Below are 24,795 nucleotides of genomic sequence, written 5' to 3' on the forward strand. Positions count from 1 at the left end.
GTTAGTATATATTTACATATATATACATGTAAGCAACGCTTCTTGCTCGTTTCTTGCACATTCCAGTGGCATTACAAAGGCATAGAATACACAAGTGTGCTGATAAACTGGTTGGTTAAACGGCTTTGCCAAATTGCAAACGTAAAATGTAATCAAACAAAGGATTGGCTGGAGCTTATTATGTTGGATGAACGCTGCCTAAATGCGAAACGAATGTTTTATATAGACTCTTAAGGATTCGCTTCAATTTTTCAAGAGCCGAATGCAAAATTTATAAAACTATACTATTATTATCGAATTTTTAAACATTTTTGCATTTTTGTGATTTGATGTTTTAAATATTTAATTGTTATTGAGGCACTCTAAAACATAATATAATTTGGTAACAAACAAGTTGTCTTAAATAATAAACTATGAAAAAAAAAGAATAAAAGAAAAATATATAATCTCATTAAGTAATTTAATAGAAAACTAAAGTAAATTAACAAAAAAGACTCTGAAATAAATGACTCTAATGAAATGATATATTCTCTTAGATTGATTACTCAAAGTTTCTCTCTATACTACATATATAGCACTTAGTATAACCGTGGTACATTCTAAAAGACAACAACTGCCGTCGAAATTTTTGTCGCCACGCGTGGAAGCAATTTTTCGCGGGTTTTAGAAAAATGGAATAATAGACTAATATTAGTTCATAAAAGGGCAATAGCACCTAATATAATACATATATGTAGTTGGGATTGAAATATATGTTCTTACAGACAAATAACACTTCTTAATACTTTTTTTTAAATTTTGAAACGTCTGCTAAGTTCTGAGTTTTCACATAAAATATCGTTAAAACTCTGAATTTTTTTCTTTGTTGTTGCATAATTTATTCAATTCTTATTGTCGGATATAATTAATATAAATATGTATCTAACAAATCCGCTGCTCAAGTTATACACTACTTCACAACTACGATTGAACAACGAAGTCCACGGCTATACTATATACACTTAACCTTTCCAACACTTGCATCTTTTGTTTAACAAATCATTAATGGGGAGAGTGACGCATTTACATATATACAGATTCTCAGCCACACCATCAACTATGAAGCAGTGGTCGGATCAAACGGTAGCTATTATAGATAAACGGTATTGCCTACTTTTAGGCATCGTTAATTATGATTCATACTTATGCTCGTCATACGTACTATGCATACATATACAAGTACATACATATGTATGAGTTTCAGACAAAACTTACCGCGATAATTGCGCTGACACAAGGTTGCTATAGGGCGCGTATTTCGCTGGATTTGCATACATTAGACAAATCAGCTTTTCACGACAGTTTTCGTTGTCGGAATTTAATTTCAATTGCGCGAAAACTGAATCCAAACGTGAGAGCAGTGGACTGTAGAAGGGGTCGTAGTTGGAAAGTAGCAGCGACGAGGCTGGCACCTTTTGGAAAGTCTGGAAAGTGTTGGTGTTTGCTGGTGCAATTGGTTTTGTGCGCAATGGTGCGCCGAGGCCACCTCCGCCCAGACCTCCCCCCGAGAAACTGCCCGAGAGCGAACCGGAATTTTTAAACGACGCGGAACCGATGGTCTGTAATGCACTCAAATAGGTGTCTGGCATTTTGTTTTGCTGTTCAATGCGATTTATGCCACCTGCTGCATTGTAGGTGTAGTGTGTTTGCGAGGCCTCTGCGAAAGACAGTTCATAGTAAAATTAAAAAATAGATACATTTTAGGTTAACTTACCCGCTTGATTGTAGGCATAGCCATCCTCTTTCGTGCCCTCCTCGACGGCGGCGAACTTGTCGTCATCGAAATTGATGGTATTATCACGGAAGTCTAGATCCTGAGGCGTGTCTGGCGGACGTATGAAGAGCGGTGCAGAACCGGAGACGATGCCTAAAACACATTTTCATTTTACTTTATTATACAGACGACCAATTTTCGCACTACTCTCATTTTTTCAGATTCTACTGTTGTTATATATTATTACATACATTTGTACATATATAGATATATATAACGTGAATGTACTACGACGTTGAGACATTTATGTCGAATCAACTCTTTACTTGAAAATATTGCAGAAATACAAATCTGGGCGCGCTTGCTAGGGGAAATGAAACTTTTTTGACAACTTTACTGAACCACTTGCTGTAATAGCTCTTTTTACATCAACTCATTATCAGAAACCATAAAAATGACTGTACGCCCAAGGTATGGACTACTAGCTAGCGTCTTAGGGTGCCTGCAGAGTGAATGCTCAAGGTCGAAAGAGCGCAAAGCTTATGAATGCGAGAAATAATCGTCAAAACTGTGTGCGTACATTTCCATACGTCGCACAAGCAGCGCAGTGTGGAAGCGTAAAACTGATCGATTCGAAAAAGCAGCTTGTAGCATTTTACGGCGACAACCCCTGTTGAAATAGCACATATGGATGTATGTTATAAATTAAAAAAAAACTTTTGCGGATACCATTTTAAAACAAATGGTGAAATTAATTCATTCTCATTCTGATTCTCATATCTATTCTGCGGTTCCTAAAATCGATCAGCGCTGATCAAAACTAGCTCGCTCGGTTCGGCTTTGCGCGTCCACTCTGCAGGCACCCATACGCTGAAGGGCGTAACTTGGCATACATTGAATTTCGTGAAAAGGCCAGAGCAAGTTAACACACGTCGAATTTGGCAACTTGACTTTATTAGTTTCACCGATATTCGCCATGAGACTTGGAAGGGCATGACAGCGAAACTAATTTATGATCAAAGGACTTTGTTGTGACCCCACTGAATTGGTGCACCAATTTCAAACGATATTACTTGGATTTCTGTCGCATTCAAACGCAACATAAACGCTTACTCAGGATTATTTACTTATGGGTCAATCCCAAGAAAAGTTTTTGATAGCAACGAAGCTCTTAAGATAGTCCATATCCCGTCTCTAAGTGATCACTAAAGTTAATAAATTCTAATACGTAAATGTAACCCAAACATTTTGAATGATTCATTCAAAATAGTCGTGCGATCCGATGCCGATCTCGAACACTCTACCGTAGTTAATCGGACAGGAGATCTGCACCAATATCAATCACTCCTTCAACGAAAACTTGAACAGTGGACCGGGAAATGCCAACACTTTTGGCTGTTTGAGTTCGATAATATTTTTGGCCTCATCTAATATATAGTAAATATATCAATAAGACAGTGCTCAGGTAGAACTCTTACAATTATGGAAATGACTCTTACAATTATGGAATGATACAATTTAATTTAGAAAAGGATGGTAAAGGTCAAAGTCTTTATATTGTGTAAACGATAATAACAAATAATCTTAAATATCTGATGCTAGGAAAATTTGGTTAAATATTTACCCAAAGACCTAATTAAAGCTAATTAACATTTTAATCCTAACATTAAAATCAATCATCATCAATTAACTTTGTACCATTTAGTTCAGCTGTTTTGCACATTAAAGCAACAGCACTAATAAAGCTACAAATACGCGTAATTGCTTCAAGCATTTGCAATTTTCCATCAGATATTTAACCATCACTCGATGCGTTGAGCTAAACTTACCCTTGCCCAGGAATTTGCTGAATGAGCCAATCAATACCGGCATAAACAAAGCCAATAGCAGCGATTTCAGCACCTGCAAGCCGATATACACTGGCCATAATGCCTTTTTCAAACCTATGAAACGGAGTTAACAGAAAAAATAAATAAATGAATTTTCGGAATGTATGCAAATAGCACATTGAAACGCACCTGAAAAGAAGAGCAGCCTTCCCGATTCCAAGGCACGCGGAATATTTACACTCACATTGCCATCTGGCTTACGTACAACAGCTGGCAAAGAATGTTGGCGGTGGTGCAGGTGGTTGTGATGGTGATGGTGATGGTGTGGGTTGGCATCGGCATGCCGTGTCGGACGCTCTTTGTGCGGGCCACCGACCATCGTGTGATTTTGTTGTAACGCATTTACCAGCTCACTAGAAGGCTCATATTGGGCTTTGTTGAAGAAATTCTCCGCATATTCAACCAACAAGGCTTCCAGCTCTTGTATATCACCACCGACTGTATTTTGAGAGACATCCCCAAAGTCTGTTATTGTTGCCGGATGCGGTTTGACATTTTCTTTGTGGCCACTTCCTACCTTTCTTTCTTCTAAAGCCAGCTGCCCAACATTAAAAGATTTCGGCAATGCTTTGCTTTTGGGTCCCAAAACTGTTGCTGTTGCTCCGATGTTAGTTGATGCACCCACTTTGTCAAGTGCGTGCTCCGTTTGCTTTAGTGGCCTTTCGTTTTTGCCAGCACTTACGCTGAGCGTTGCTTCCCTCTCAGTCTCTTGCTTGAAATTCATTTGTTCCTTCATCTTTGTCACCATTGCTCCTTCGGCTGTAATTTTTATATTGTCATCCGTAGCACTACTGATATCGCCCACTATGCTGATATTGTGCTGTGCTATTAGTGCGTTGGCGTTCACCTCCACGCCATCGACACTGTTTACCTTCTGACCCATTGTCATTTGGGTGCGCAGGTCGCTATCTGTGGGCTCAAACACGCGATACTGACCTCCTTTCGTAAACACATTTTGTGCAATATATTCTGGACTAGTGTCCTTGGGGATAATCGGCAGGAAGCTATTGTTATCTGCACTGTACATTCCCCCCTCAACGGTTAACGGTTGACTATATTTCGCCGCTCGCATAGCTCTGTGACCGGCTGTATCGGAGTGAGTGTTGAATACTCCCCTGATGAGAGGGTGTGGTGTTTGCACTGCTGTTGCGTTAACAATTGCCACGCTGTGACACATCAAGAATGCTGCCACTGTGAGTAACTGTGGCATCCATAGCATCCTGACTTGTGCACTGTTGCTGAACACATAACTCTTGTGGGTGGGACATGTGCCGCGGGAGGCTCGTTGACGCTGTGGAGCGTGTTTTCTATTATGCGCGATACTATTTCGCTGTCGATGTGGTTGGTAGTCGTATTTACCGTTACAAGTTGTGCTGGTAGGTATCACTGTTGTTATTGCTTTTTGTTTTGGGTGAAATGTGTGCGACATTTTTGCTAAATTATTCGGCCTCTGATCTTCTGTTGGCATCGCTATACTTGCCACTTGGGGTGCTATCGCTCGATTTATGCCTATTACCATCGAGTGCTGTATTTGCTAGGTTTCACCAGTTTTCTTTCACCTAATTGACCTCAACGGCATTTTATTTATCACATCACGGAAGAATGCGGCTTGAGGAATAAATTTGCTGACTTTGAATCTGATTGTTTGTTCTCTTTATCGCTTGCCTTTGTTTGCGTGTCTTTAGTCTCCTGGATTTTGCAGTCCTTTGTTGTAGTTAATATCCGTATTTGTGTTTTACTAATGAAGAGTTATCTCCTGCGGGGATTTTCGTGTGAGTTTATATTAAGTCAATTTGTATCCTGAAACAATGAAAGGAAAAAGAACAAAGAATTTACTTAAATCAAAAAATCAACAGTAAGGGGCCAATGAGGCGCCACATGCTCAACGTTAATTGTGTGAACACAATACATCTTAATATAAGTTTAAATTCCCACAAATGGTTTGATTAACATTCCGTACAATTTCAAAATTGAATTTTGCTTATGTGCTCGCATGTACGTGACGTTTAAAAACAAGTAATTGATCCTTGCAATGAGTAAATTGCTGGTTTTCTTCTAAATGAAATATTTCTCAAAATCTTGCATTCAAAAGGAATCTATATTCGTAATATTGCTTAATTTATTCAATGCCTCTAATAATAAAATTAAATTGTTTTCTATATTGTCGTCAATTAGCTGCCAAAGTCAAAAAGAATAGGCAGCTTTTAATCATTCATTTCCTATGGTTTTTTAATTTTTTCATGTAAGCCATAAGAAAAAGGAAAATATTACATCTTTGCATTTCTTGACTAAGTCATCTGTCCACTAACGATACAAACAACTTTAAGAACTCTTTTTTTACAGATAGCCGACAACATGAATTTCTTAAATGGGACGCAACGTTGTTTTACAAATGTAACGACTAACGACCTTCCTATTTTGGAAAATGAGAGGGTCAGGGTCAGCTGTGTTGATTTCCGACTGCGGATTGGTCAAGGAACTGGTAGGGGGACTTGTTTTTTTAGTTTGGATGCTGAGATAAACGAACTGAATATAATTAAATACACTGAATTCGTTAAGAAAATTTAATTTTCACTCAGGAATACGGTAATGTTAATTCATATTGTGTATTGTCTAACGTAAAGAATTCATAGGTTTTCATATGTAGGTAATACCAGCTTGAATAATAGTAAAACAAGAAACATGTTAATTGCCTTTTATAAAAAATGAAAAGATCTTTACATATATTGCTTATATTCGGGCAGTTTGCTTGACCGTTATATGCTATATGGGTGCGATGTGACCAGTTTCTTTAAATTAATTATATAAGCAATGCTGGTATTAAATAAAAAGTATAAGTACTCCATCCTTCACTCTATAATAATAACAGTACTTTAAAGGACTTTGCTTTTATTTTGCATGTAATTTCTTTTCACCACATCAATCACACGAAATGTACGTAGTAAAAATAACGAAATATTTGAACACATTTATATTAATATCTTTTTGCTACAAATCAAATGCGGACTAGCATCTCTAGCTAGTACAGGGTAGTTTGATTATATTTTTATGGTTGTTGATTTTCTGCGCTTATTTATTCTGCTGAAGTACAGCAATAATTACACAGGCCTTTACAAAAATAGTTTACATTAACCGTGCGATCCTGCACTGTGATACTGTCTCAAGTCTCTAAATTTGAAATTTTTAATTTGAGACAATTTTTGAGACTTGAGACGATTTTGCTATTCTGTAAGTGACAGTCACAAAATCTATTACATTTCATTATTCAGAGATTTTTTTAAACTTGAATGAAAATAAATATGTCGATAACAAATATTAAATTTTCTATAACATAGTCAAAAAACATAATTATCAATAAAAGTAAAAATATATGTTGACTTTTTTTCATAATATTTACGAAATTTATGTAAAATTGATTTATTTTTAACCTTTTCGTGTTTGAGTTGCTTACAAAATAGAAAATAACTGCAATCGATTAATATCTGTGAGTATATTCAAAATGGCAGACAAGATTTCTTTTTGGTTTTGTGACCTGCTAATTACCAGGTCTCAAGTTTGAGTCAATATTTTGAGACTAACGCTAGAGACTGTTTAGTGAATAGTAACTAGTCACAAATTGAGATTTTACCTCAAAATGTCTCAAATAGAGACTAGAGACTGGTTAAAAAATCCCGCTATAAACCTATTAGAGAGCGGGACCATAATAATTTTTTCAAAAATTGTAGCCTGCAGGTGCCCCTAGCTGCTACGATCCCCTGTGCCAATTTACAGTACTATATCTTAATTTAGTGCTTATTTATAGGTTTTCCTTTAATGGCGTTTTGTGGGAACACGTATTCCAATTTGCAGTTTTACGAGAGAGCTTGCACAGACGATCGGAAAGACAGTTACTGATTTCAACTCGCCTCGACATTCATTTATATATATACATATATTCATATATATATATATACAACCCTTTACATCGCGATTAGGTTTAGGTGATACAGACAACTGTTAGGTGAGCAAAACTATTCATGTTCTTTTATCTCAAGACGCATTCAGTGAATTTGTTCGAGACCTTGACCTTCAAAAAAAAGAAGATCTTAGCACCTCGACTCTAAGGAATAAATAATATCGTGATAATTTGTTTAATTTTTTTCATATAGTCTATAACTTTTTTACATTTACATATTTATGCCGTCAGTTTGATAAGCTTTTTTATAAATTTATACTGAATTTTGCTTTATATTCAGAGATTTGGCCAAGAAACTTATGATGGCAAAAATATAATGTATAGGATTTTCATGAATATTTGAATGATGTTTGTGCTTTCAGTTTCGAGAAACTTAAGAAATTATGTTCAATAGATCTATTTTATTTTAATTTCACTCGCAAAATGAAAAGGGTAACGAAAGTAAGCTTTGCAGTGAAAGTGTTCTTTAACGTCAAATTATGCAACGCATCATTTTGCAATGTTGTTTGACTTTGCAGTCTTACCGATCGACACTTTGCTAGTAGGTTTTCGAGGTCAGCTGTTTTCATCAGTGGACTTGATAAATATTTCAACCAGTTTTACTTTTTGCCGTAACAAATTCATCTTCCAAAACGCAGATCGCTAGACTGACACTTTACTTTGCAAAGCCTCAAAACCGGCTAACAAAATCAATCTATTTAGTCTATGAACTACCCTTTGTGTTTGTATTCCATGGAATCACAGCTTGGGAAAAACATTTAATATCAAAAATATGTCACGACCATAGCACCGCAAAGGATTTTTTGCTGTTTTTACTTGCTATTGTTATCCGCGTTACAACAATTTTTTAAACTTCGCAACTACCATGGCGATTATTCCGTTTTTGTTATTACAACACTTTTTGCTGAAGTCAATGGAAAATACGTCATACATATTTTTTTTGATACGCTCTGGAATCGAGTACTTTAACAAAGTGTAGGAGTTTTGTTATCCCAAAAACTGTTTGTAAGAATAAAGAGAGAAATGGAAGGTTATACATGTGTATGTATGTAGTTGTGTTTTTATGTATTCAACCACGATAACAAAAATTCAAATGACACGGCCCAGAACCGTTATCCCTTTTTTCCACTATACAATATTTCGCTTAAAATACAGTTACGAAAGAACTTAAAAATCGCAAAAAATAGGAAAGTACCGACTATGAAAATTTTTAATCTCCATCTTCAAAGGCTAGGCTAGGTTGGATGACTGAATCCTCAGCATTGCGGGGGAACACTCTTATAGCCTTGACAGACGGCAGCGTTAATCCGGATTAACTGCGCACTTAATCAGATCCAAATTTGTAGGTGACAGACGGCAGCTATGCGAGTTTGAAACTCTCATAAACGGCTCATTGTCCTTTTTATAATATTTTCAATGAAAATTGATAGAAGATAAACATTACGGTTGTTAGCCGACCAATTTTCACCAAACCATTTCTTATTACAAAAGCATATCAACACATTATTTTTAAAACTGCATCATAACATAGAAGTTTTATTGATATTATATTGTGAATTTGATTAACAGCTGTCAGGGTTGCTTGTATTTCATTCACAATAGATGAAAATTGGCCATTTTTAACAGTGTTGCCAACGAAAATCTCACAAACTCCCTAAAATTTTGAGAGTTATTTTTGGATTCAGCAACGGAGTTAGCTGTGGTAACTCCTGAATTAATCCCGAAAAATGCAATTAATCTGGTTTAACGTTGCCGTCTGTCAATGCTATTAGGCTGCTATGTACAGTTCTTTGTGATGCCAATCGAAGAGTCCTGAAGTTGAATATCAGCTATCAACGAAAACATTCTAAACATATCACAAATCTGCTTAGATGTTTTATTTATATTTTTGCTATTTCTCCTGGATATCTTGAATTATGAGATTTGAGGACTTTTTGACTTGATCTGTCGAAAGCGGAACATTCAAGTGGGAAGTCTTCTTCCAAACAGCTAGCATTCGGTGAGATATTCAATCTTAATGCAATAGGTATGCTGTGCCCTTGAAAATCAATTTTTTTGGATACTACTTCTCATATGCAGATCAATCTATCTCTCTAATGTATTCAATAAGAATGAGGAGAGATTGATGTGTCTAAGGTACTCGGCCGGCACATGCGATCCTTTACCGGTCTTCGGTATGAACACAACTATAACCAGCCTCCAAGCCCTTGCAATACATATATCCCAATCCAATGCAGTTCGCATATACCATCCTGCTCAGGGGACTTGAACGGTTTAAAGGTTTAATCGCCCACATCAGGTCACGTTCATCTAGAAGACTCGAAAAGAACGTGCAGTTCTCTTCAGACACTCCGAAAGGCGCTAATTCACTGGAAGGATTGCCCGGAAGTGAGTGGCGTTCTTTGCGGAGATGCTCCTGAACCTTGAATCCTCCACTTTTCCTTCCTTATTTCTGATTTTTAGAGTCCTGCCTGGTAGAATCCCCAATCGCTAGTTGTACGGCTCCTACGGGCCTCGTTAAAAAGCCGTCTGCATGAAGAATTGATTTCCGAGAGTTTCAATGTTCACCAAAAGGATTGCCCCTGCCACTTGGTGATATAATTGAGCAAGAGCTATTTGAGGATGCTTTACAAACCGTGATGAACATTTCGACGCACTTATCCACTGCTTCTGATGAGGGCAAGGATTTCTCCTCCAACCTGTCTGAAACGGCTAGTTGGAGCTTCCTGCAGTATAAGTACGAGTATCAGTTCGTTTTTCTGATGTTCCTGTACGTTTTCCTAGATGGAGATGTTGTCCCTGTAGTTAGAGGATAAGGAAAGGGAAATGTCGCGGTTGTTGACCTCTTCCCCAATTACCGTACTAAAAATGGGGACAGGAAATACTCTTTAGAGTCACCGTTAATTGTTTAGTAATTATCTGTTGCTCGATATCGTCGGACACCCTACAAAGTATGTATTTAAATTATCAGTGTGACGAGCTGAGTCGATTTAGCCCCTTCCGTCTGCCTTATATTGGTCTGAAATTCTGCACACCTTTTCTCACAAAGAACCTGCTCATTTGACGAAACCGATCACATTCGCAGATATTGGACAACTATAGCACATATGTAGCTATATATATAGAAAAAGTTTTCATTTGTGGAGCTATCTTCGTTAATTTCCTACGTGGTATATTTTGAATATATTCACACATACATATATAGTATTATCCGGCAATGGATTGAATTGTTAATAAAATTTTGCTTGCATGAATAAGGAATCTTCTCACAACGACCATACTGTTACGCAGTAAATTTGGATTTGAATAGGAATAAATATGAATTACTAATTAGCAGTGAGTATGCACTTATATGTAAGTACTGAATTATATTTAAAAACGATTTTTATTTGTAAACTACGTGACAAGATTTCGAGTACAGAGTACCACAGTTCTCTTCAACTAAAACTAATATAGATTGATATGGAGTTATGTATGGTATACGAGTATAACACATATAAATTATTAGGATAAGGAGACGAGTTGAATTCCGACTGTCTGTCTGTCCCTCTGTGTAAGCGATAACTTGAGTAAAGTTTAAGATATCTTGTTACACATGTTCTTTGGCAAGGAAGGTTGGTATTACAGATTGGCGTATTCGCACAAATCTGAGTAAAACTGTTCAAGCCCCAGGTACAGAATATATTAACCCCTTTTCTTATCGCGAACACTTTATCGAAAATATCGGCCAATTTCTGAGACATATAAATGAAACTTGCAGAGAATCCTCTTAGTACCCAATATAGCTTATTGTACCTGATATAAAGTTTTTCAAGCTTTCGGCACTTTATACGAGTATCGCATACTATATCGGCCAATATGTGAGTTATCTTGATGGTTTTTATATAATTTTAACTGACGCGAACTAAAATATAGTAATTCGAGCCTATGACACGTAACAGAACTGAATAAAGTTCCAAATTTAATGGTAATTCATTCACGATTTCGACGAAATATGGATGTTGATTTTTTTTTTAATTCCGGCTTTGATCCTGAAAGAATGCAATCGTATGAAAAGTTCGTTTACATTCGAACCTAGTCCTTCCTTACCTGTGTGGCACATATTTATATGCAATATATGTTCAAGTATGTGTACATATTTCAATGTTGCCAGATTATATCTTAAAATTACAGTAATTTACTGATCCAAAACAAAACAAGAGAAAACGTTAACTTCGGTTTCACCGAAGATAAACTTGTATGTAATACCCTTTACAACAAATAAAACAAATACATATTAGTATATATGGCGTTTATACGCTATGGTATCATCTGAACAATTTGAGTCCTGGCCGTGAAAAATATTACGTGCCGAATTTCGTTAATACATCTTGTCGAAACAAATTACAAATGTGCAGGTGAGAAAACATACAGACAGACAGACAAATGGAAATTGACTCAACTCGGTAATTATTTAAATATTAGGTATGCTTTATAAGGCCTCCGACGGTTCCTTCTGGGTTTTACGTACGGTACTTTGTGGCAAAATTATTATATCGTGTTTAGAGTGTAAAGATATAATACAACAAGTAAGGAAGGGTTAATTTCGGGTAAAACAACAACAAAGCCATATTAATATCGATTAGGTTTAGGTGAAACAGAAACCGGTAGGTGGAAAAAACTATTATACTCTGAGCAACATGTTGCAAGAGCATACAAATTAATATGAAACATGACAAGGATGAGAGAAATGAAAAACAAAATTAAACCAGAAGAAAATTGTCGGAAATAAAAAATACGCTTTAATGACATGGCTGAAGTGCTTTATTACGCGCTTACATACATACACAACATAAGTATGAAGTATTTGGCGCCAAAGCCTTAAAAACATTCTGCTGCATAAGGAAAAGAAAACGAAGAACACAAGTAGCAGCAACGTAAGTGGCAACCTGAAAGAGTACTCGAAGTCAAACTCAAAAGTACAGCTACGTACTTGTAAGTGTGTATGTGTGTGTGTCTGCATAAAGTGAAGAGCGCACCTGCTTCTGTGTGGCGCGCTGCCGCTTTGGGCGTGTAGAGTAGCAAAATATGAGCTGCAATTAAGTTGATTATGAAGTACGATTTATTTGCAAAACAAAAAAAAAGATGGAAATTAAAATACATGAGTGCTTCATTCATTTTAATGGAGTTTTTAGGTTGCAGCTTGAAAACAAAATGAAAGAAAGCCACAAAAAGTAGAGAAATGTATGCTAATTATATTTAACTTTTGTGTAGGATTTACTTTTAATTTTTTCGAGCTTATTTTTCAGTTGCGTTTGTTGTAAGTGATCATTATGTTTTATTACTATTCCATTTTCCTTTTGTATCCCGTCTATTAAGTCAAAAAAACTTCCTTTTAAGCACTTAAATAGGTAAATAATACAAATGTTGAAACTCGTTTAAAAATGTTAAAAATAAAAATAATTATACACCATATTCGAATTAAAAAAGGTGTAATTAAATCGGTTTAAAATTTTCAAATAACAAAAAAAATAATTTGGTTGTGTTAATTTTCTAACGTCTTATTTATAATGTACTTAAATCCTTAATATAATTTTAAGTAATAAAGGCCCAGCAGTCAGTGCTTTACATATATGTACATAGTATATGTATAAGTGGCACAACTATTTATATTTCACAGTTGACTATTTTGTTAGGGTTGTCGCCTCAAAACTGAAAAAAACTGGAAAAAACAAATACTTCAACGCGTTTTAATGTACTATTCCAAGAAATTATAAAGGAGATAAAAACATGGTTAAAAACATTTATTAATTTGTATGAAGAATTGTTTTACTTCTTAATGGAAATTGATTCATTTTTTATTTGATAACCTTTTCAGGTCTAACCGCCCATATTGTGATTTAAAAAAGATACGAAGAGAAATTTTCTACCGGGGCCCTTAAAATTATTCAGATAACCTGAAAATCGATTATTCGAATATCCGGTTTGTAACCGTTCCTATGAATATTAACCAATTAATACTATTTGAATAGTTGTAATGTTGCTCTACCGAGACTATTCATATACTTAGTTGCTCTGCTGCGAGTAGTTTAATGAAAGAAAATTGTTAGTAATCCATGCAGACTTTGATTTTTCCTTTGATTGGTTGGATTTGGATAATTTTTGGTCAAAAGGTGTCATCCTATAAGGGAATTATTACTTCAAAATTTTATACCGTTACATTAATTACTTCTTGATTTGTGTACTGGAAAGTGAAAGAATGAAATGGAATGTTAAATGGTGTTACTCGTATATGGGGAAGTGGGCGTGATTGTAGTCTGATTTTGCTTATTTTCACACTGTTACATAGGAATGTTAGAGAAATGATATGTATGTATTAAATTTAGTCGAAATCGATTGGTCGGGTCCCGAGACATGGGGTTTCACCAAAAAGTGGGCGGTGCCATGTCCAATTTTCACACCGGCTCTCATAAAGCGTTCTTATACCAACTTCAAGGTGAAAGGTAATGTCTCTGGCGTAATTACTTATAGATTTATCGCGCTCTTAGTAATTTTGAACTCTATCGTTAGAGGGGGAGTAAAAGCTGTTATCCTGTGATTTCAGCCAGTCAGTAGAAGTTCTTATCAGATTTGTACCCAGCAAATTTGGTTATTGTAACTTAAATGGTTTAGGAGATATGTACATTAAACATATTAGAGGGCTTTTTCAAAATTTTTGACCCACAGGTGACCTTTGCTAATGCGATGTCCTGCGCCAAATTACAATTTTATATCTTAATTTTGTGGACGTGGTAGTGGTCCGATTACGCCCATCTACGAATACTTAGAACTCTAATTTCCACAATATTTGTAAGAACATATGTATGTTATAAACATTTCATTGCCCACAAAAAACAAAATTTTTGGTTACGTAAATTTGAAGGACGGATAATGCGCATTTACTCTGGTCAGACAATGACTCAAAATGTGATTAAAAATTATAATTTGGAAGCACAATGGAATAATTTTAATATGAATAATATGAAAATTTCAACATAATTTTACTTTTATAGAAATTGAATAAACATGTTGTTATACATAGTCTTATTTATCAAAAAAAATTATTGCTGCACCCCACTAGACGGTTATTGCTTTTTTCTGCTTCACACTTAAATTTTCTCTGAGAGTTCATGAATATTCCAGCATTATTTAATATTTGCTCTCTTTAACTATCAGTTGTTTACCTCTATCTCTTTTATACTCTCACTGCACAGCAATTCTTAGACTGAAACTAATTTTTTGCTTCATGGACTTATTCCTATAGACAAAAGCAGGCAATTTGTTCACCTTTCTTTGTTTCCACCTTTTGTGCCTTGCATTTTGGTGTTGTAATTTTCGTTTTATAACTTCTTCAAATGTGTATATGTGATGTTCCCTCGGCGTAACTCAGCACTGCATTGCTGCATGCAATATTTGTGGCATTTACGCTTATTGTTGTTGTTATCATTAAATTTGCCAAAGAAAGTGAAAATTGGCGCGCTTCCACTCGGCTGACGGGGCCATTCGCCTGCGGTGATAATGCTTTATTGTTTTTCATGCGCTTGTATTTATGATTTATTGCTGCTGTGTAATCGAGAAACGCTGACTATTTTTTGTTTATTTGTTTATTTACTTAATTTTACCAAATTTGACTTTGCAATGTTCGCCATAATTTACCTGCCGCTGAATCATTTCGCTTTCACGCTGCCAATTACACCGTCGACGTGTTGGCCTGCACGTGAAGTGTGTTACAAAAACAAATTTATGGTAATTGCATTAAATTTAATTTGAGGCATATCACATGCCAATTGTGGATGTCACGTATGTATGCGCGTGTGCGCTTGTAGTAGTGTTATATTATAATGTCGTGGTATTATGCAACAAAGCCGTTATCTGCCTCATCCTCAGCAGAAGTACATGTGATATAAACCAAAGCATATATCTATGTGTGTGTACATATTCATATGTATGTATATACTTATGTAAGTGTATTACCGCCAGCGTGATAGAGGGCTTCTAACATTAAATTTGCACGTTTAGTCCAATTGCTGTTATAAAGACGTCATCAACTTAATTGCCCACATGGTTAGTGCGCGCTTAAATTTAATTAGTGCCATATGTACATACAAGTATGTGTGTTTGTATATTTGTAGCAATTATTGCCGCATTAAATAACTGCTCTCTTTTTCATAATTCACAAAATTGGTTTGACACGTTTTTAATTTGGTAATTTTAATAACTGATTTTACGTAATATTGCAACGCATCTAAATATTTCGACATATTCATATGTATTAGGGTGCTTCAAAAAAATTTTTGAATTTTTTTTTCAACTCTTACCTCCTCAAATGTTAGTGATTGACATACAAAAAATCCTCCCTCAAGCCAGGCGCTCTAGCTTAACTCTAAGGAGTCGCTATTTGTTTTTTTTTTAGGTTCCCATACATTTAATATAGGAATTATTTTTTCATTCAAACTAAAATTTCACCAACTAATTTTCTTTTCTCAAAAATAACCATCACATATTTAGAAAGCTCACTTTTCAAGCTTTAAAAATTCCCGCGACAAAATTATTAGTCTCAGAAACTTTTTTTATTTTTATTCAAAAATTTCCAAATTACAAATCACAAGGTTTAATCCTCTATTTTTGATAATCAAACTTTGTCGGCTTGTGGGAGAATTTCTTGTCAATCTCTAACATTTGAGGGGGTAAGAGTTGAAAAAAAAATTAAAAAATTTAATCTTGGAATTATAGAGTCTTGGAGCAATGTTATCTGCCACTCAAGATTGGACTAAAACTACAAAGGATCATAGAGAGATATATAGTTATTATATACATTTAATCTTATCTCTCTGTAAAAATCATGCAAATCACCTCCTTGGGGTTAACGGTCGTCAGTGACGGTTACGTTCTCAATGGCATCAATTTTGAAGATATATGGACCGATAATTCCACCGGCCCCCATACCACATCTAACTGTGTTTGTTTCTCGATTAAATGGTAGCTTTTGGTTAGAAAACGTCGGATCATCTTGGAACTTTTCATGAGGCCATAGAGCGAACCGATGGCGCTTGTGAAAGTCAGTCGGTTTCGGTTCTTGCACAAGCTATATTTTGTACGCTTTCAATTTAAGATCCCTAACGATTTCAAAATGTTCTTCAGGCGTAAATCTCTCGATGATGAAATGCCAAACAATACTGGACAAAAATAACATGGCAGCGTGACACGACCCATGCGTGATTTGTCAAAAAAAGGGTATTGAAAGAAGTACCTCTGCTCGGATCACCTATTATAACTGGATTTTGTAAAGTTATAATACCCATTATATGAAAAACTTTTCATCCAGAAAAATGCAATCCTAACTTCGTGTTAAAGGTGCCTGGTAAATAACTTATTCGAACTTTTTGGCTTAAAACCAAAACACTTTCTGGCGTCAGTAATGAAATACTTTGCTGTCTTTATAAAACCGATATGTAAAGTACGTTGCATGTTTTTATCCTCTCGCAGTATGTTGCAATGAAGTATAATAGTTTTGTTTACCTTTTTTTGTATATTTTTATAGTATAACCCTTCAAGAAAATGTCCCTAAGAGGATTTTTCGAAATTCATATTATTTTCCGAGTTACAGCTAATTTTGTGACAAAACCGTTTGGCAGTTGGTGATAACTTTAAACTCGTTTTTTTCATAACTACTTTTCTAGAAACGGTGCATGATATTTCAAGTTCTACTTAACCGATTCTCATGAAATTTTACACAGAGCTTTCTTATATATTATAGTATCGCACTACGAAAAGCTTTCGAAAGAATTTTTTTTTTATTTTTTAAAAAATTCCGAACCACAAAAAACAGGGAAAATACGAAACTTTTTTTTTCAAAAAAATTTTTTTCAAAAGAGTCGTAGTTCGGTAAAAGTGTAGTTTTACTCTTCACGGATTTCTCATAAATTTTCATTTTAGCTCACGGAAAGGATTTATATCCTGCACACCAGGACAAGCCATTGTTTCATCAGTCTTTACTTCGCCGACCTGCAGTTTTTTAAATTTAATGTTTTTCCATATATTTTTTATGTTTTGTTTTCTTAGAATATCAATAAAAAGCATGTAAAAAAATAGATAGCCAAAATAATTTTTTGATTTTTTTATCGCGTCAAAAAAATACCTAAAATTCAGGCTTCTAAACCAGAATAACCCCTTAAACACCTAAGACTTTACGTTATAGATATAGAGTTATATGTTTAAAACTGATGAGGACTTCGAGACGTGTTGAATTCCGAGCGACTGCTTGCCCGTGCAATGAATACTGATATATCTTTAAAGTAGTATAGCTAAGACCCAAATTAATATGGGTATGCCATATTTATATATGTGAAAAATGGGTAAAATCGAGTGAATACTCCCCTTATTTGCATATAACTAACGTTAGGATTTTCCGACTTCTGTATGAATTTATACTCTTATACTTTATTCAAACTTCCGAAAATAGCCCTTGGGTTTGGTCTTTCAAAATTGGGAGTGTATAAAATGTTCGGTTACACCGGAACATAGGCTTTCCCTACTTGTATCATATATTTGCGGAGATGTGTGTTCAGTCTAAGCTTTGTTGCATATACTCATTTCACATTTCAGACAGCAAGTAAGCTCCACGCAGAGTCTCGCCGACTTCTTCACGCTCACAAGTGCAAGGCAACAGAGCAAGTAAAAAGCATTTCGAAGAAAAATAGAAGTGAAATTTCCATTTACGAGAACAAAACTGCGCTAACTTTGAGAAAAGTTTTTACATTAACATTTAAATAAATTTTCAAAGTGACAAAGTTTGGCATGCTACGTTGACAACTGGATTTCGATCTCCTTCATAAGTTGCCCGTGACGGACTACAAGTGCGCACCGGCATTAGGCGGCAAATGGTAAGCCCTGTTATATTGCCTCTTTGCGTTGGAATGATTTGCTTGCTATAATCCCCGAACTATCTGCTCGGAAATGGTCAATGGTTCGCGTTCTTTTCACGTTTCTACAGCAATAACTTTTGTTTTCCTCCGGCGACTATTCAGTTGCCGACGCTGTGCTGAGTCGTGAGTATAAGCTTTATCGTTATGCGGAACGGCTATGACATTGTGTAACTAAAATTTATCATTCTGCATAATTTTGTGTTAATTGGCTTGTAACTTTGTCGTGTCTTGCTGTCTTGTTGATTTAATTACGAACAAGATGGAGCAAATGTAGTGGATTGTGAGAACATTAAACGAACATGAGAAACTGTTGTTTCAGCTTTTACTGTCCAACAAATTATCTTCTTGCAAGCTGAACTGTTTTATTCATTTTTAAAGTATGTATGAACTTTTCATTCATTACATACATACATAATTTTTATATAACATATAGTATGTATGGTTTTCATTAGTTAGTTTATAAGGATTATACATATTTCCCCTTATATTCAATAAATACATGTCAGAGGAACTTTTATTTTATGTTCGTTATTGCAAAATGCATTTCACAAACTGCAACAAATGATTTTAGCAGTTAATAGCTCTTTAAATCTACGTACATATTTCCGTTTCCTAGGCGACTGATTCAGCCAGTTGCATACGGTATACAGACAAAAATTATTACTTTGTAAAGCTTATAAGAATTTGTTAATAGTTTAACTACATCTCGAGAATAATGCCAAATTTCTGAATGTTTTATTAACGAGAAAAATTCTGGTCTTAACTGGTGCGGCTTAAAACTCGAAAAAATAATACATTTTTGGCATTATTTCGGAAAAAAACAAATTTCAAACGACAAATTAGTCGAGTATATGCTGTCCATAGTAATACACAGGGGGTGACTGAGTAAAAAGAGGTTTATAGGATTAAAAACTATAGCCGTTGCATGGTCCTATCTTCTAATGGAGCTTACAGTTTCATATACAAGTATCTGTATAAATTGATACAAAAAATTTGTTTTTTTTTATTGCAAATATTTACATAACATAAAAGGCAATTTTAAATTTAATCATCTAATTTATATGCGTGACTTTTTCCTATAAATTATTATTATAATTTTTTTTTTTTTGAAAGCGTATTTAACAAGTAAGGAAGGACTCTGATTGATGGTATGTTATCCGCTGTAGCATAGGTAGTAGCATTAAGTTAAAATTATGCTTCCAATTTAGAAGAAATTGTTCTATTAGCCCTCTTGAAATAGGATTCATTCATATTCACTTAAAGGTGGTGCCACACCTTTCTGTACAACTTCTGGTGCCACATTGCGATCTTTGTACCAAATAACAGTTTTCAATCTAAATTTCGAACTTAGGCTTCAGAACCGCGGCATTTTGTGGGCGTGTGAATAATCGGATTCCGCTCATTTGCAGTGCCAAACTTCTTCTGCCATATATTCTATATTTCACACCCTCTTCATCCCGTTAATTTAGGTATAGGTATATAACTAACTCCATGCCTACCTCGATTAGCTTTAAATGTTACAAACAAATATTTAACAAGTAAGGAAGGGCTAGGTTCGGGTGTCACCGAACATGTTTTACTCTCGCATGATAAAGTGATAATCGAGATTTCATTATCCGTCATTTACATATTTTTCAAATACCGTATTTGTGTAAAGTTTTATTCCGCTATCATCATTGGTTCCTAATGTATATATATTATACAGAGAAGGCATCAGATGGAATTCAAAATAGCGTTATATTGGAAGAAGGCGTGGTTGTAAAACCGATTTCACCCATATTTCGTACATGTCATCAAGGTGTTAAGAAAATAATATATATCGAATTTCATTGAAATCGGTGCAGTAGTTCCTGAGCTATGGTTTTTGGTCCATAAGTGGGCGGCGCCACGCCCTTTTTCAATTTAAAAAAAAAGCCTGGGTGCCGCTTCCTTCTGTCACTTCTTCATTTATTGTTTCTGACGTTTTTTGTTAGTCGGTTAACGCACTTTTATTAATTTTCAACATAACCTTTGTATGGGAGGTGGGCGTGGTTATTATCCGATTTCCATTTTTGAACTGTATATGGATATGCCTAAAGGAAACGACTCTATAAAGTTTGGTTGACATAGCTATAGTAGTTTCCGAGATATGTACAAAAAACTTAGTAGGGGGCGGGGCCACGTCCACTTTTTCAAAAACATTACGTCCAAATATGCCCCTCCCTAATACATCTTCGAACTTAACCTTCTTATGGAGCCAAGAAATACGTATACCAAGTTTCATCATGATATCTCAATTTTTACTCAAGTTACAGCTTGCACGGACGGACGGACAGACGGACGGACGGACAGACATACATCCGGATTTCAACTCTACTCGTCACCCTGATCACTTTGGTATATATAACCCTATATCTGACTCTTTTAGTTTTAGGACTTACAAACAACCGTTATGCGAACAAAACTATGATACTCTCCTTAGCAACTTTGTTGCGAGAGTATAAAAACTGAGGGACTAGTTCGTATATATACAAACGGACGGACAGACAGACAGACGGACATGGTTAAATCGACTCAGCTCAACATACTAATCATTTATATACATACTTTATAGGGTCACCGACGCTTCTTTCTGGGTGTTGCAAACATCGTGACAAACTTAATATACCCTGTTCAGGGTATAAAAATAGGCGAGCATTGCTGTATGTCATAACAAATACACAAATTCCCAATGCATATACATATGTTTGTGGCTTTGTTTGTTTAGTGCCAAAATAAATTCTTTTGGAAATGTAAGAAGGTATGCTAGCATTGAAAAATCAAATATTATTATATAATATTATATTAAAATATTATGATTACAACTTAATAGCTTCTTGGTGACATATAAATTATTTACATTGGTAAAAGCGAAATTTTAAATTTTTTAAAAGATGAAATTATTCGTCAGTTCCTTTTTTCAGTAAAGCTTACAAGTTAGACAGCCAGCTGGCAGAAATGGGAAGGCATATGCCGGCATATTTGCACTTTTAAATATATACTTTAGCTAAGTATTTTGATAGCGAAGCTTAAAAGTAGTGGCAATACACACTGGAAATCATTGCTTGATCTTAAAACATAACATATTTTCTTCAGTTGTTTGTGAATTTCCATATGTGTGATTATACTCATGCTCACTGACAACGGTAAACAATGCGAAGTTTGTGTAGATGCAATGCAAGGAAAATAATGGATGGGAGAAGAGCCTCGACCGACATAAAGATATTATTAGCCTAGTTACCCACTCTGGCGGCTAGGAGCGACGTACGATATGTAAATTCGAGTATATTGTATACATATTGTAGATTTCTAGCACTCTGTAGTTTGAGAGTAGAAGCAAGCTCGATTTAGGCAACACAAGTAAAAATGCAGAAATACTGCCGACCATATGAGTGAAATTAGTTTCCCAGTTGGTGTGGGTTTCTTCATACTTAAGTAGTGATTTATTGTACACCTTATTTAATGAAGATATTATTTCTCTGGTAAGGTTTACGAATGGGTTTGTGTAAATGTGTGCATTTGTTACTTCATCGTCCACTTAGCTTTATAATGCCGTTATTCCTTTGTTCGCTTTGTGTACTAAAAATTACTGTCATTTGTCACTTAACAGTTTAAAGATAACCCTTTGAGTTCGTTACCATTTTAGCACCTAACCGGTTCTACTCAAAGTTTGTTGCAACATTGGCCAAGACTTAATGCGCTCGCAATCAAATCTGCTTTTGTGCATGGCAACTTTTAGATTGCTTTGGAGACTTTTTACTTTCTTTACAACATAAAATTAAAATAATAATACCGACATTTTTGGAAGTCAAAATCGGACATTATGCAATTCTCATCTGGCGTTTGCTCGCATATTCGGGTCATTGTCATGATTCAAGACACTACCACAAGTGAATAGCGGCACACTACAAGTAATAACCGGCTTAGCTTTAGTTTATCAACAACGGGAATTGTCCATTATGGAGTGAGCAGCGAAGTCGGCATTATAATTGCTTAGAATGTCGTTCTGCACCGATTGGCTTTCTGTTTTACGAGTAGCCATACACATGCAGTTGAGGAGTTGCTAGGTGGACTAACTGTCCATCAGCGCAATATATAATCAATGGATATGAAAGTATACCAAATACCGCGCTTCTCTTATTCGTTGAAGAAATAAGTAAGCAAAGAAGTATTCTAGGAGAATCTCTCTACTTAGCTTTCATATGCTGTACAGTTGTTGGATAAATACATAGAATTAAAGTTCATTTTATATATTGCACTGTATATTCGTAGTTATGATCACATAACGGTTTTGTACATTTGTGCACTTGCATACAGTTGTGTGAGAAATAATAAGGACAGTGGTATGCAGTTAATGAAATTAATGTTTATCTTGAATTGTGGGGGAATCAACGGCAATTGACCAATCAAATTAATTGAGAACAAACTAAAAATAAGTATTTTTTTCAATTTTACCCATATTTTGCAAACACTTGTATTTTATTTGCATTTTTTCTCAAATTTGCGATATTAACGTGTGAAAAAAATAAGGACACTTCGTAGTTTACTATAAAAATACCTTATTAAATATAAAAAGTAACTGGTTTTCATTCAATTTAATAACAATTTCTGAGTAGTTTAATATTTTGTTGAAAATCCATTGTTGTTTAAAACTTATCGATACCGCTTCGGTATAGAGTCAACTAGGTTTAGGCAGATGAAAACCGGAATTGCATTCGATGAATTTTGAATAAGTTGTAAAAGCTCTTCATTAATACTTGAGCACTTTTCTCTTAACAACGCTTTCACTGTATTCCACAAATTTTCAATGGATTTTAGATCCGGGGGCAGCGGTGGCCACTCCATTATTGACCCTAAACCAATCTATTGTATACTTAGCCGTGTTGTTAGGGGCGTTGTCCTGCGTAAATATCCACCTAAGTGGCATATTGTCTTCAGCGTTCTAAAGCATAGCTTGTAGTATTGTCACACAATCGGTTGCCTTTATAGTTCCCTGTATCCTATGCAGTGAGCCCAGACAATTGTATGAAAACGATCCCCAAACCATAATGTTTCCGTCAACATGTTTAACGGACTTTGTCGTACACTTAGGGTTAAATGCTGCATTATTCGGTATTTTTACGTAATGGATACCTCAATCAGAATTAAATAAGTTGACTTTTGTTTCGTCAAACCCGAAAATGATATGTCATTTTTCTTCAGGCCAAAGAACATGTCCTTCAGCAAACTTAAGCTTTTGTTGCACGTTCTTTTTTGGCAACATAAAATAGACCCTTTTCTCGTGCTTCGGCTCTTTAGATTTTCCTCTATAAGTACTTTGCGGTTATTTGATGGGTCAACATCAATATTCAAATCACATTTTATATGTTTTGATGAAAAAAAAAAGAATTTTTCTTAACACAGCACTCTATAATTTTTGACAAACAATGCTATTTTTGACTTCTTGTCGCGTGTTTCAATCTGGGGAATGTCCAACCAGTGTTTTAAGTATTCACTAAATTCGCTACTTTTCTGTACAAATTTCATTGTTTCACTAAATATTTAATATGTTCCGAGTTTTCGGATTTTTCACATATCGATGCAATCAAAAGAAAACCGGGTTTTAATTGATTGATATCAAAATAAAAGTATTATGTTTGCCTTATCTCTGCAAAAAAACACATTTTAGTAAAACGATTTTCGTTATTGTTTTTAAATAGCAAACTGTCCTTATTAAATCGCACAAGTGCTTGCGGACTTTGTTAAGAACAAAATGGCTATTTACGAAATGTGTGCAAATACTTTGCATTTGTCTAACAGAATCTGTTTTTATAAATGAGGAGTCATAAAAAAATGCCGTTAGCGGGCGGTAATTTTCATGACTTTCTACAATTTTATTCTTGTTTTGTTTTTATTCATCACTGTCCTTATTATTTTTCACATAACTGTATGTCAACTGTAGCACAAATATGACTGCTCTGTCTGTTCTTTTGCATATAAAGTAAAAAGCACAAAATACTCTTGGAAGTAATTACTTACTCAAATAGGTTTCATTAGGCTCAATACAAAAATACCAAGTTTGGAAAGTTCAACTTGCGCTTGCACAGTTTTTGCTTCGCCATATACAGGAATGCTCTTCAGCACCTCTGTTACGGGTATTTGGTTGGATATCCGCATAAAATGCTCTTTTTTCACTTTGGGGTATATAAAATAGACTCACGGTGATAGATCCGATAGGGTAGTTGATGAGAGAAATCC

The 24,795-nt window shown here is 35.1% G+C and overlaps 1 protein-coding gene across 2 annotated transcripts in view; it reads right to left on the minus strand.

The window, feature by feature from the left end:
• The window catches only part of LOC120766567, a 62,229-nt gene that overhangs the window by 20,148 nt on the left and 17,286 nt on the right, over positions 1 to 24,795 (minus strand). Inside the window, exons 2-5 of one of the 2 annotated variants that reach the window (XM_040092159.1) lie at positions 3,772 to 5,442; positions 3,583 to 3,696; positions 1,754 to 1,906; positions 1,255 to 1,696 (exon numbers count right to left, since the gene is read on the minus strand). In XM_040092159.1, coding sequence (XP_039948093.1) covers positions 1,255 to 1,696; positions 1,754 to 1,906; positions 3,583 to 3,696; positions 3,772 to 5,161 — 2,099 coding nt within the window. In that variant the 5' untranslated portion in view covers positions 5,162 to 5,442. The remainder of the gene's footprint in view (positions 1 to 1,254; positions 1,697 to 1,753; positions 1,907 to 3,582; positions 3,697 to 3,771; positions 5,443 to 24,795) is intronic. The other variant, XM_040092158.1, reaches the window with a different exon arrangement.

This window comes from Bactrocera tryoni, chromosome 1 (genome assembly GCF_016617805.1).
Source record: "Bactrocera tryoni isolate S06 chromosome 1, CSIRO_BtryS06_freeze2, whole genome shotgun sequence".
Taxonomy (NCBI): Eukaryota; Metazoa; Arthropoda; class Insecta; order Diptera; family Tephritidae; genus Bactrocera; species Bactrocera tryoni.